Source organism: Ctenopharyngodon idella, chromosome 20 (genome assembly GCF_019924925.1).
Source record: "Ctenopharyngodon idella isolate HZGC_01 chromosome 20, HZGC01, whole genome shotgun sequence".
Taxonomy (NCBI): Eukaryota; Metazoa; Chordata; class Actinopteri; order Cypriniformes; family Xenocyprididae; genus Ctenopharyngodon; species Ctenopharyngodon idella.
Genome location: NC_067239.1, coordinates 23667979 through 23683455, shown reverse-complemented (window position 1 = coordinate 23683455; position 15477 = coordinate 23667979). Strand labels below are relative to the sequence as shown.

The following is a 15477-nucleotide window of genomic DNA, read 5'->3' as shown; positions in this document are numbered from 1 at the left end:
AGCATTCCATTTTTCAAATTTCGACTTGGTATTGAAGTCAGTACTTTTGACAACACTAGTAAAATAGTAATTTAGCTGCATGTACCTAAAACACCTATCTAAGCCATGGGGACTCAACGGTGGAAAAACAATGTAAACCTTTCACAATAAATCTGGTAACAGCCCTGTGGAACTCATCTATTCTCTCTAGGGTTGGGAATCGAAAATCGATTTCAATTCTGGAATCAGATAATTAAGATCAGCAATCGAATTAAAATTTCAATTCCTCTTATCGATTCCTTTGTGTTAGAACAAAACGTCAAAGTATCGTCAAGTTATGTTTATCACAGGCTTTATTTTACTCATAAATTAAAAAACCCCATTATAAAACCCTATAGGAAAATCTCAAAGGAACCAGTGACGAATTAGAATACCGGGTTCTGATGTCATATCTGCACCACTCTATTAAATGATATGCTCCCATTCCCAGTGTGTTGCCCACACTTCGCACCAGAACCATTTTCGCATGGTTCCAGTATTTTTCAAAAATATATTTCAGTATTTTTCTCGGTTCTCAACCCTAATCATTAGTGCTGGGACAATACATCGATACATCGCAAATCAAGAAATGATTTGCTATTCTCTCTCGAATCGATTCTGAGCTTAGTTTTCAACAGCAGTTGGCACTGCATGCTTTAGAAACAGCCATACTCCACATTCCATCTAATTCCTTACACACACCACTTGAACCTTCTTTAAAATAATCATTCACAAAGTTCGAAAAGGTTGAAGCAAACTACAGGGGTGTTTGCAGTGGGCTGTTTACATTAATCTTGCGTCATAAAAGCATTCTGAGGTGCAAATACATTGTCAGACTCAGCCGAATGCACAAGCGTTCTTCTTTGTGAGCATTTGAGCATGCGGTTAAAAAAATAGCCTAGAGCGCCATCTGCTGTTAAAAACTAAGCTCAGAATCGATTTGCGATGCATTTGGAAAATATCAGAAATGATCCACGAATCGCGATGCATCGATAGTATTGTCACAGCCTTACTAATCATGATGTATTTATCATGATGACATTTTAATTTCAAAACATTAATTTTTACATTTAAAAAATTCAATCCCAGCACACATGCTAGTAACATTTCCAGTATAGAGAAAGTCCTGTATGAATTAATAAAATCCCAATATGTTTGAACAGTTTTCCACATTTTTACAGGATCTCTGTGAAAAAAGCTATATAGAAAATAAAAACGCTCAAAAATGGCATTAAATATTTGAAATCAACCCAAACAAACCCACCCCTCTCTTCATTGCTCCGCCTCCAAAACTCACCCTCCAATCCTAACCACCCCGCTCCGAGTCGGTCTCGAACCCCAGCCCGATCACTGCTGGCATGTGAGGCGAGTGCACTGAAAATTATGCCAAACACCGCATTCTCTAGCAGTCGTCAGTGTGCAGTGGTTTGCCTGCACAACTCTCACTATCTGGCCACTGTTACACACGCAATGCGAGATTGGACGTCTGTTTATCACAGCTGACACGCCACAAAATGCTTCACAAAAAATAAAGCGCAGATGATGAATGAACGACAAGGAAGCACAAAAACCGAACGTACAGTACACAAGAGTAAATACAAACAAGTGTTCGTTGTTAGTCGCCAACAGCACAGCAGCTCCAAACAATCGATGACACTCAAAACCATTTTCACTCACATGTGAAGCGGAATCAAAGCAGCCTCCGCATCTCTTTTCAGGCCTTCCCGCTTAGCTCTCTCCAGCGCTGGAAAGCTTTTCTAATATTAACGCTGGTCCTAAAGATCTTGCCCAGTCATAACCTTTCATTCCAGTGATATTCTTTTGAGCTGTTTTGTATTGTGTCTCATCATCTCTCTTTCTGCGTTTTTTTTTTTTTTTTTTCCTCAAATCTCCTGATTGCTTGTTCTGTCTCCAAAACCGTCATACGCCCCCCTAATGCTGATTGGTTAGAAGTTTGTTGTTGGTGTCGGCCCGACTAACTTCCAAACAGTGTTGTTGAAAAAAACAAAAACATACCCCACCTTTAACTTCACCTGCATTTTATGCAGCTACACTTGAATAGACCATCTCATAAGAGACAGGTCACACAAGGTCAAGCATCTTACAAGTGAAGTTTAAACAATAGATAACCAAGCACACAACCCAAGCCTTTTTGAGCAAATGCCAAACCAAATGCGACCACTATCTGTTTTTAGCACTTTGTAAAGGCCAGCTGCCTCATAGTCATTGTCTCTTCCTCTTCTTGTTGGTGTATTTTGAAGACGACAAAGTTACATATAATGTCAAACCACCATAAATTGTGGTTAGGTGGTTCTGCTTCTAATTTAGTCTTGAGCCTGTTTCCAAACCAAAAAAAAGGTAAAAAAAAAAAAAAAAAAAAAGAAGAACTTCCAAATTAACTCACTCTAAAGGCTTCATTAGTGTGTCACTAGGCACACAGAAAATGCATCCTTTATTTTGTATGCTGCACTTTTATCGTAAAGAACACAGATCAGTGCAAATACAACAGAACTGCAGATGCTACCTGAGGTCAACTGAAAGCGTCTAGAAAAACAGCATGGTTGCTTTGTGTAGTAGCTCATGTATCCTATGTTGTGAGGACAGTTTGCTGACTTAAGACTCTCTGTTTTTGCATGCCGAAGCATCCTGATCTAGAGCAGAGCTTTGCAGAAATTGTCATAATGACAAGGTTGGCCGACTTGGCACGAGCGTCAGGAGCAAGGCGCAAATCCAGAATACACGACTCTGCTTTCATTCGCTCTTATTCCCTCTGCAGCCATTCAGAAAGGAAAACAGATTAGGTAATTTACTTCTCTGCTTTCTTATTGCCAAAATGTTTTAAAGCTTTACTTAAAACACTATTCACAGTTGCCAGTTTGTGAATAACTGCATGAATAAGCCGGGTCAGTGAAATTATACAAAAGACTAAAGAAAGACAGTAGAAAATAACTTAGGACCAAGAAATGAGGCTTTAATAATTACTACTCAAGTTTTATCCAACAAGCTATACAATCTTTGAAATTATCTCTCAAACTAATTTTTATAGATGGAGCTGAAGTAAGTGGTACCTTGTTTGGTCTAAACTTTGGGAACAGTTACAGAATCATACACTAGATGGGTTAAAGAGCGGAAAAACACAAGCACTATAAAGCTTTCACTGTACACTTCTTGCCATCTTAAAGTAAATGTTCACCTATTAATGGAAATTATGTCATTATTATCATCTGTAATAAAGAATCTTCAAGTATTTGAGTTCCATGAAAAACAACTGCATGCATAGAGGTTTGGAATGACAGAAAATAATGACAAAAGTTTTATTTCTGGGTGAACTTCCCTTTAAATTACAGTCAGATGTGTAAAGAAAGCAAATTATGATGACTTTGCCATTAAAAAAAAACATCTATAGGTAAGGAGAAAGCATGTTTGAAGGTACACTATGTTTAAAAGTTTTTGGTCAGTAATTAAATAATTATAATTTTTATTCAGAAAGGATGCATTAAACTGATTCAAAGTGACAGTAAAGACTTGTTACAATAAATCCATTTCAAATAAATGCTGTCCTTTTTAACTTTCTATTCATCAAAGAATTGCAAAAAAATGATCATGGTTTCCACAAATATATTAAGCAAAACAACTGTTTTCAACATTGATAATAAGAAGAAATGTTTCCTAAGCATCAAATCAACATATCAGAATGATTTCTGAAGGATCATATGACTCTGAAGAGAAGCATCACAAAAATGAACTGAAACTCAAGAGTATAGGCTATTTGCCTCAAAGACATGAGAAATATGTCTATAGAAAGCAACGAACCAATCCAAATCGAAAGAAATACTCTCTGCTTATGTAATCCATATGAAAGGTGCATTTCTCTCTATAAGCATGTTCACTATACTCCGGAGATGGCGAGGCAGCATTATCAACTTCATCTTCGCAGCTGACAGTGACTCAGAAAACAATAATAATTATTAATAATTAAAATGACTCCTTGCTATTTTTTGACACGTTCATAATCATTACTTTTGCCTGCGCTTTGCAGCAAGCTTTATGCGTGCACTTGAGTGTGGAATAGGCTATATAGGGGGCATAGGGGCAGGCAATATAACCAAAATTTTATTTCATGTATGAGAAATTTTATTTCACGATAACAATTATATATATATATATATATATTATATATATATATATATATTATATATTATATATATAGCTATTTTTATTTTATTTTTGTTTTTAAAAATAAGAACAAAGAAGCAAATTACAAACAGTAGGACAAATACAATAGAGCAAAGACACAAATTAAACTTTACATTTTTAAGCTGCAGTAGGTTTAACATGTAAGAAATACTATAGAAATTGAATAATTAAGTGTATAACTAAAACAGTCTGAAGAAAAAACTTGCTCTTCAGACCTTTTACAACAAGTGTCAGTTGCTTGTAACATCAGGAGATAACATGAAGATATTATTAAAGAGAAATGGTCTCTTTCCTGCTCGTGTCCCACATCCTTCTCAAAGAGCAGAGCGGTAGGCTATGTGACGCATCTTTGTGTGAAAATAAAAAACTAATGTTTTTTAAAATAATATCTAACTTTCTTATTATTTAGGTTACCATTACTTACTGATATTTATTTCATAGTTTTACAGGCTGTAGTGTGTCGTTTCACTGACGGAATAGCTAAAATAAACACGCATGTCTCTTACAAAATGGATGTTTGAGCATTTGTTTATTTATTCTTTTATATTTCAAAATGTATTTCATTGAGTTATACATACTTACACTCAAACATACACTCCAAATGTTTATATGCATGATTACCATCATATTTAATGTTTTTAAAGTAGTTAAATAAATTAGTAAAATAGTTCCAACAGATTTTCCTGTGGTACTGAAATTGGTACCAAGAACCGGAAATTTGTTATGGTATCGGTACCGACTACTGGACTTTTGGTACCGTGACAACACTAATATATATATATATATATATATATATATATATATATATATATATATATATATATACACATAATTATATATATATACATAATATATATATATATATATATATTTTTTTTTTTTTTTAAAGGCTCATTATGGTTTAGTATTTCCCCCAGTATATATTTAAGTAAATAAATTAATATAAACATGCAATCAGTCAACTAATGGCTTAAATGAACGACTAATAGTAGACTAGATAAACCTTTAGTCGGGGACAGCCCTAAAACACAGTCACTTATGGCTTACATGAACGTAAACAATTGAGAAAGAAAACGGATGTGTATCATTATATTGGATCTGTGCATTCGGTCTTAAAGTGACAACAGCCTAATATTTCTGCTGCAGTCTGTCATTTATGTTAATCAAACAACAAAATACAAAGAAAAAATAACTTTTGTAGCTGTAACAAAGATTAATTATATTTAATTTTTTACAGTGAAGACTATGCAGCGTTATTTTACATTTGACTGTTCAATTTCTGTACCTGAATACTGTTAGACTTACCTGCTTACACTGCTTATTTCAATTGTATCTTTGTTCTATTGTATTTATCTATGTATAATTTGTTTATCAGCCTATTTTCTATGCAGATTCACTTCCCTACAAAATCACCCCAATCATTCTAGAATCATTCATTCTTTCCAAATAGAGCTATTCCAGTAATTTTTTTTTTTTTCCACATAGCAATATATATTCCAGAAAACCAAATATCGCAATGTCAGTTTTTTCCAATATCATTCCGCCCTAGTAACTTCATTACTTATCTATACAATGGAAAATGTTGACTACAACACTTAAAAGTCAGTCTCTGCCTTAGGCTGGAGTGTAATGCTGTTTTTGAGTTTGACATTTGAAACATTTGTTAAAAATCTTGCAATGTACAACCGCTTACCTGACCTATGTAAAATAATTAATTAATTAAATAAATAATTAAAACAAAACTGGGGTTGGTTACTTAACATTCATGTCAGTACAAATAGGCGGCTCCTAGCCCAGATTTTCCGCCTATAGTCAAAAGTCTGATTATGCAAGACTAATTAGTGATAGAACAATGACTTCACAGCTCTAAATGTAAATTCCTACTGAAAACGTCCTTGATACTGAACATAAATGAAATGTGTACAAAGTGGTTATTTAAAAAAAAAAAAAAAAAAAAATGTGCTAACAACCTCAAACATCCACAGACAAAATTTTCAGAGCATATGTTCACTGTAGAAGTGTAAGCCAGAAGAGTTGTTTGTGACATGAACCAGAGTGAGAGGTCAGACGTTAAATGGGTCAGTGGTTTAATAAAATAAAATTACTACACTAAACAAAAACACACATACAATCAATATGTGTCTGGAGCTTGAAAGAAATAGAGCACCTAATATGGGACATTTCATTTCAATTCAACCTCATAGTGCCCTTAAGCAGTTTGAACTAGTCTAATCAAGAACCTGGCTGACACACACACACACACACACACACACACACACACACACACAGTGAATAAACTAGTTCTCATTTAAAGATATGAAAATTTATATGGGAAGCAGAATTTAGACCAACCAGAAGGGAATTTCCTGCAGCACTTCAAGAAAGAGTTTTTTTTTGTTTTTTTCCAACACGCAAACATGAAAAGGTTTGATAGGTCTTTTGACTAGTGTGGAATATGATGACAACAACCATCAAGACCTTAAACAAGTTATTTTATTTATCTATTTATTTATTTTTTGAAAGGACAATTATTTCGACATTTGCAAGCTAGCCTGCTACTCCTCAAAGTCATACATGAAGCTGCTAACTTTTTGATTTCTCCAAACAAAAACTTTTGTTTGGTTCAGAAAGAAAACACAAGGGAATCAAAGTCTGAGACCACATATGAGATTCTCAAGCAAGTCAGTCAAACTGTAATATCTAAGATTATTATACATTCTTCAGATGTCAACCAAAGTCCTTTCTATAAAATCACTTGGCACAATAACTAGTAGTGCAGTAGTCAGCATGTAGGGAGAGGCTCTGGAGATTCTTCACATATTTTCAGCTTTAGGCTTTTGCATGATGTCAAGAGCAGTGGTTCAGGAGAGAGTTTAATTAAAACTGGTTCTACTTCATTTTCTAAAAATAATATTTTAATGCATTGGTTATTATTAACAGTTCTTCACCATCTGCATTCTTCCACTGATGTGGAAAAACATCATCTTGAAGCACTCTGATAGTGTTTCCATCGCCACTACTGAATATACAGTGGCACGGCAAAATAAATGAATGCTTGTAGAACTAAATGTGATGTCATCAGTTCAAATCCAACTAATCATTCACTCACTGAATTGATCATAACGGTTCTTCACTGAACTGCAACAGTAAAATTTTTGTAAAAGTCCACCTGTGGTGAAAATCAGGTTTTTATTGTTTATATGTCTATGTGGTGTATTTAATATATTTTAAGACAAACCATGTGCAAATTCATGTCAGCACCATTGCGGAGTAATTTCTCCTTAAAACTGCAGTAAAAAAAAAAGAAAAAGAAAAAGACAGTCTCAAACCCAGGGTGACATCACAAACTACCTTGTAACCAATCACGTCAACATGTAATTTGCATATTCATTGATCCGTGTATATTAAATGAGGCAAGGGTGTAGAGTTACATTCAAGCTATTTTAAGGCATGAAGTTTTTTTTTTTTTTTTTTTTCACAGGAAAAAACACTTAAATATGTCATTTTGGTGATCAAAGAATAGTTTTAAGGGATACAATTATTGACTACAGGGGGACTTTAAGAAATGAATACTTCTATTCAGCTAGGAAGCATTAAATGGTAAAACTTTATTTTAAGGTGATGTAGTTACACATTACTACATGTACTTTCTACAGTAATAACAGTAAATTATGCATAATTACAAGTAACTGACCCTAAACCAAACCCTAACATTAACCGTAACTCTGTAGTAAGTACAAGTAGTTATTTAATATTACTCAGAACTTATTTGAGTAAGTACAATGTAACTACGTCACCTTAAAATAAAGTGTAAGCCTATTAAAATCATCAAAAGTGACAGTAAACACTTCTACATTGTTACAAAAAAAATCAATTTCAAATAAATGCTGTTCTTTTTAACTTTTTATTGAAAGAAAAAAATACATCTTACAAATACATAAAATTGATTTTAAGTTAGTTGTAGACAAATAGATAGTTATTAGTTAGTTAGTTAAAACTGTAACAATATTTTGCTATTTAACTGTTTTACTGTATTTTTTGATCAAATAAATGCAATCTTGGTGATCAAAAGAGACTTTTTTTCAAAAACATTAAAAAAAAAAAAAAAAATCTTACCAACCCCTAACTTTTGAATGGTAGTGTAATTAGGACCAATTGTTCTTCATAGACTAAAAGATTAGTTGATGGAATTGTTAAGTAATCAGAAGAACTGTTAAGTAGAATCTGAATCTGGACAAGAATAGCTCAATTCTATACAATTCACATTGCTATATGAGGACGGCAAAAAGAATGTAGTTGATCTAAATATTACAATCCATTACATTAAGAAATATGCAAACTACACAGACTATAAATGCACTACTAATCAACTAAAAAAAGCCACCCTTTAGCTGTTAAACGAAATAACAAGACCTGTAGAACAATATTCCCACATGAGAGGAAGAACAGATCAGTGTTAAAGGGTTAGTTCACCCAAAAATGACTGGCTATGGAGGCCTCACTGAGCCATCGGATTTCAACAAAAATACCTTAATTTGTGTTCCGAAGATTAACGAAGGTCTTACGGGTGTGGAACGGCATGAGGGTGAGTAATAAATGACAGCATTTTCATTTTTTGGGTGAACTAACCCTTTAAAGAACTCATTTGAAACCAGATATCAGTAAGAAACATCCACCTATTTTCATTTCGCCTGCACTCTCTGCAGTCAAGACCTGACATGACCAAGCGATGTCCACTTGCACCTGTGTAAAGTACACTTATTACTCTAACACACTTCCATACTTCCTGACGAGCTCAGTTTCCAATCCTGCGCTTACATAACTTTGTGACAACATGATGAATTACTGGCGGGGGTGGGGGGGGAGCACTCAAGGCCACGAAAGCAACCTGCCTGCCAGCCAGATGAACCCGGCAGCCCAAGCCACACATTTACTATAACCTACAAGCTGGGAAAACAAATGACCATTATGCCCAATGTAACATCTAAAACCCCAAACATTTTCCTTAGAACTTCTTCCTGTAAACGTCAGCGCTTCTGTACACACTAAACACTAACTGAAAATGTAAAAGGACATGTCCAAACACCTCTTCCACTGCAGTGTGTTTCTTAAGTAGGTTGTGTTTGAGATCAAAAACTCTGTCCTGGAGTGTAATACCAGGAGCTGACTTCACATAAAACCCATAATTCAGACTATAAAATGGGTGACAAAGAAAGATCTAAGACAGTTTTGACAAGCAGCCATATTTACCAGTCATAAAAATTTACTTTTGAATGTGCAAGTCACTTCTGGCTACTAACAATACAAGCATGAGCCAAAGGCTTGATCACGTGACAGAGAACATAGCCAATAAAACAAACACACCATGGACTCCCTCACTAAATAGTACAATAAAAGTAACTGCTAATGAGAATACAGTGAGTTCAATTGGTGTCAACAACCTGAAATAGAGAGGAGTAAATATGGAAATGAACCTCACTCAAAAGAGGATTTGTAGACAGCTCATAACATTTGCACTTTATTCAAACCAGCAGAGTTGTGTAGAACAGGTACTAACCTAACGTTTTCCACTATAACATTTGTTTACCTGATACCTACCTAACTTCTAGGGGATGCTTCTTATTAAAGCCGCAGTCAACATAGTCAACTGGAATCAGTAAGTTTTTGTTAGCATATAGCTGATTCTTATTAGTCACACAAGTGGTTTTGGACTTGATAATGACTGGTTATTGTTGTTATTATTAATAATACTAGTACCTCGATTTATGGCACAGGGGGTCATGTGATGTAAACATGACGGCGCCCTTAAGGGGGCGACCCGCTCTGTATTAAATATAATAGCTTCTTCTCAAAAAACAGATATGGTCTTAATTTTTCATCTTACATGAGTGTATGTCATTGAAATGGATCTGTCAAAAGTGCAGTTTATTTATTTAAATATATTTTTTTACCAATAAAAAAAAAAATTACAAAGTACACCTTTAAGGGGGCTTCTTTGGAACGAAGCCACCGCAACTGGTACAAACTGCTTTAAAACCAATCAAACAACGTCAGTGCCACTTACATCCGAAAGGTAAACAATAATACTGTAGTGGAAGGGCAGGGAGTCATTAATCTTGACGCAAAACGAATGGAATTTACTGGTTTGGACAAGCCTAGCCAGTTTGCGACACTGGCGCCTCAAATATTCATCTGATCACAAGTTTTTTTTTCCCCTTTATTCAACTTGGATACAGTTTCTTCTTTTAAAATGACGCTTAAGTGACTCGCTCGCGCTGTTCCCTAGGAAGCTGAAACGTGGAGTGACACTGTAACTGATCTATAATAAGCGAATTGAACTCACCCATACTGTCCTTCGATACGAGACCGTCTTGATCTGATGTGTACAATCTGCCGTCCTGGTAGCTGATGTTAGCTAGCAGGATGAATGCTAGCAGTAAATCCTACTTGTGCGTGGAATCGTGTTGGTGAAGTGCTTGTTAGCGAGTTTATTTGCGCTATTAATCCATTCAACTTGGTTTAAATGTCGGCCTGTTGTTAAACTATGAGGTATGATTCTTAAGAGTACTGTGCAGGAAGTTATCCCGAAGTCTCCACCTTTCTTAGATTTGCTGCGCGATATTTCATCGGGAGGATCCCGCGAGAAGTCAGAGTTCCTCGCTGGAATACAAGAGGCTGAAGTGTGACATTTTAATGTAAATTGAGTATTCAAGCCCAAATGTTCAAATCCACACAAATCTTGCAGTGATTTAACTATACATAATTTAACCACTATAACTTTATTATTATATTATATATAGGCCTGTATAGGTTACTCGCGATGATGTAGAGCAAACATTGTGGAAAATAGTATTTTATTGTATATGAAAAAGAATTTCACATGAAGTATATTAGTAATGAAAAAACATATTTTTAGTTTGTGTCTTAAATAATTTAATACAAAAAGCATATGCTGCATTTACATTGGGGGCGGGGAATATCGGTCATTTGCAGGCACTTTCTTATGATATTTTTGTCAACAGAGTATGTAGGCGGTGAAGTGAAATCTCGACTTCGCTCAACCGAATGTCTCTCTGTGGCTGAATTATTTGCATTAAATTTGGCTATTAAGCTGCTAACTGTAAACTGAAATTGCCTCAATCAAAGCCAATTTCCATAAGCATGTACTTCCCTGTGTTTTTATGGCTGGTTTGAAATGATACCTTCTCTGCCTGTGTCCATACTTACAGAACATCCACAACAATTAAATTTACTGTGAAAGATCAGTTGCCTCACAATAAGACTAAATCTCTATTGAAGGGAAAGATTCATGGTAATATGGACCACATTGTGCTGTGGCACTGTTAGCACTAAATTTATTGTTGTTATAGTAAAAACATATGCAATAATAAAAGAAAATAATGAAGAAGAAAAAACAATAATAAAGAAAAATGGTCAGATTATGTTTTCATGTTCAGACTGGATATTTATGAGAAAACTAACCAAAAAGTTAAGAAACAAAACAAAAACAATTTTGTGTTGGGCTTTTAGAGGCTTGCAATCTGTCATCAAGAACTTTTATATGACATTTCAGAAAATTATGAATTTCTGTGAACTGTATTATTCTGCTACCATTGCTTCACACTAAATCTTGGTTAATGACAAGAAAAGCAGTTATGACAGTTATAAAGACAATTAAAGTACTACGAATAATATAAGAGTTATGGAAAAATATCTTGCACTTAAAAACATCTGTGTTCAGAAATGGCCAAAAGATGGCGTCAACCCACAATTTACATCCATCTAAAAAATAAACATCCATCTATGGGGTCATAAGGTCCAATGGTTTCCACTAGAAATGGAGCTTCAGAATGAAGTCATGCTTTCCATGTCTTTCCTAATCCCTAGATTTAAACATCATTGAAACTTCATGGGTTGTTCCAAAGCAAAAAATTGTAGATTTATAAGCGTCTATTTTATCCCCTCATAAACACAGTTCAAAAGTACTATCAGCATTCCAAGACTGTTCAAGGGCAAATGGTCCTTAATATAGCCTATTGCTCTATGTTTCTGTTATTTTGTTATTTTACCTTATTTATATAGACATGTGAAGTATAGGTAGAATTTATTTGAATATATTATTGTAGTTTTTGTCTCTCCCTGCTGGGCACTCTAAACAATTGCATAGACTTGCACAAACAAAAGTTGCCTCCTTTTATACCAACACTATCCTAAGTAAACATTCACTTTAAACTGCCTTAGTACCAACTGAGAAAACCTAATCCTAGTCTTAGACCTCCCTTAAATTCATCATCAGTTGTAGAAATTGCTTTTTATGTGAGATCAAATAAGGTTCATGGAATTCCCCTTATGTCCTCAAAACTGCATTTTTTTTTTCTTTGCCAGCAGAGGGCAGAATATGAACAATCTACAAAACTAAGACAGGGTGGAAAGACACTGTATTTTATTTTACTTTTCTTTAATTTACTTTCTGTTCTCCATATGACTTTAAATGTCTTTTTTCCCCACATGAAATCAAATGGTGGTAAGTGTCAGAATATAAAGCAAACTCTTTATTGATCGTCATTTATTGCTGAATATACAAGCAGATCAGAGTACAAAAATGATTTGTACACCAGGCAGGTCATAATTATTATAATGTTATTTTCATGATTATCTCAGATTGACAACATAAGATTTTTTTTTTTATGCCAAAAAATGTATACATTTGCATACGAGTGGAAAACCTGAAGGTACATGAGACCCTTTTTATGCCACAATATATATTCAACTTAATCATTTTTGTATTCTGATATAAACAATACAAATTGGGGTTTGTTTTATTATATAATATAATATAATACCGGTCAAAAGTTTGGAAACATTACTATTTTTAATGTTTTTGAATGAAGTCTCTTATGCTCATTAAGGCTGCATTTATTTCATAATAAATACAGAAAAAACAATAATATTGTGAAATATTATTACAATTTAAAATTATGGTTTTCTATTTTAATATACTTTAAAATATAATTTATTTCTGTGATGAAAAGCTGAATTTTCAGCATCATTAATCCAGTCTTCAGTGTCACATGATCCTTCAGCAATCATTCTAATATGCTGATTTGATACTCAGTTATTATCAATGTTAAAAACAGTTGTGTTGCTTAATATTTTTTTTGGAACCTGTGATACTTTTTTCAGGATTCATTGATGAATAAAAGGTTAAAAAGAACAGCATTTATTCAAAATATAAATATTTTCTAACAATATAAATCTTTACTATCACTTTTTATCAATTTAACACATCTGTGCTGAATAAAAGTATTAATTTCTTTCAAAAAAAAAGAAAGAAAAAAAATTACTGACCCCAAACTTTTGAACGGTAGTGTATATTGTTACAAAAGATTTCTATTTTAAATAAATGCTGATATTTTTTTAACTTTTAATTCATCAAAGAATCTTGAAAAAGTATCACAGGTTATAAAATAATATTAAGCAGCACAACTGTTTCCAACATTGATAATAAATCAGCATATTACAATGATTTCTGAAGGATCATGTGACACTGAAGACTGGAGTAATGATGCTGACAATTCAGCTTTGCATCACAGAAATAAATTATATTTTAAAGTATATTAAAATAGAAAACCATAATTTTAAATTGTAATAATATTTCACAATATTATTGTTTTTTCTGTATTTATTATGAAATAAATGCAGCCTTAATGAGCATAAGAGACTTCGTTCAAAAACATTAAAAATAGTAATGTTTCCAAACTTTTGACTGGTAAATGTAAACATTTGGTTACTTCAGACATATTTGTGCATTCTTGAACTACAGATGCTCTCTTTACATCCCTTTACATTCTGCAGCATAAGCTGAGTAACAAACAGTCTCATGTCAGCACACATAAATAATTATGTGTTTATAAAATAGTAAAACTGAAAAGCTTTAAGTCCACAGTGCTGGTGGAATATTGTTTGTTTAAAGCACTTGGTGGTGTGTTGCACAAATAGCCATATTGTTGTACATTTCAGCATGGATGCACAAATGTTAGGCAGACCGAGGCTTTTCTCTTACCCTATCATCTGAGTCAACCCACTTAGAGTGATTTCCTGGGGCAGAAACTGTGTGGCACGTGAGAGCATTTCCCCGTTTCATCCTTTTAGCTCTCAGCTGCACGTGTAGGCCTGTACCAGATGGTGTGCTCTTCATCTGCCAGTGGCCTCTGAGCTCTGTCTGTCTGAGACACACTGGAAATGATGATCTCCTGTTCTTGTGCCAGTGACACAGAAGAGCATTCTGTTGCATGTATCTGAGGCCTGACAATGACTGTTTGGATGTGGTACTTTCTTTCAAACAGTAATGCAAATGAGACTGGACAGTGTCCATGGGCATACATAACATCCATAGTACATGTATACGTATGTATAGTTTAGTTATATTTCAACTTGTAATTTATTATGATTGTTTTATTGATTTTTTAAAATTATTATTAACTATTGTGTTTTTAAATTGATTGTATATGTGTGTAATTGTGTTATATGTAGTAGTATAGTATCATATATGTAGTAATATATATATATATATATATATATATATATATATATATATATATACAGTCAAACCAAAAATTATTCAGACATTTTTTAATATTTTTGATATATTTTTACTAGTGGGTGCAGGACACTATAGTTCATTTATGTAAGTGAGGATAGCAAAATAAAGGAAACTGTGACATATTATACCCAAAAATTCTTCATACAGTGGACTACCAGTAAAATTTATAAACATTTGGAACCAAATATTATTCAGACACTTTGGCCTGACCATGTTTTGCTTAAGTGTTATCTGACATAATTAAGATTAATATTTTCTGACACAGCTTAACTCTGAGATCTTGTCATATTTTATTACCATTTTTTTTAACTGTCGTGGATAAACTGTATTAATGAATGAAATGTTGAAGGTGTCTGAATATTTTTTGGTTTGACTATATATATATATATAAATAATAATTATAAATATTAAGCAACGCAACTGTTTTCAATATTGATAACAATAAGAAATGTTTCTTGTGTATATATATATATATATATATATATATATATACACACACACACACAATATAATATATATATTGAATATATATATAATATTGAAAACAGTTGTGTTGCTTAATATTGATAATTATTTAATATTAATTTATTTATATATACAATTATATTTATATATTCAAATATTATTAATTTATATATATATACAAGAAACATTTCTTA

General features: G+C 33.3%; 1 protein-coding gene across 2 annotated transcripts in view; it reads right to left on the bottom strand.

Moving 5' to 3' along the window:
- cd2ap (CD2-associated protein) overlaps window positions 1-10824 on the bottom strand; it is a 53721-nt gene extending 42897 nt beyond the window's left edge. For both annotated transcript variants that reach the window (XM_051874843.1, XM_051874844.1), the window contains exon 1: window positions 10559-10824. In XM_051874843.1, the coding sequence (XP_051730803.1) occupies window positions 10559-10562 (4 nt within the window). In that variant the 5' untranslated portion in view covers window positions 10563-10824. The remainder of the gene's footprint in view (window positions 1-10558) is intronic.
- Window positions 10825-15477: the final 4653 nt, after the last annotated feature.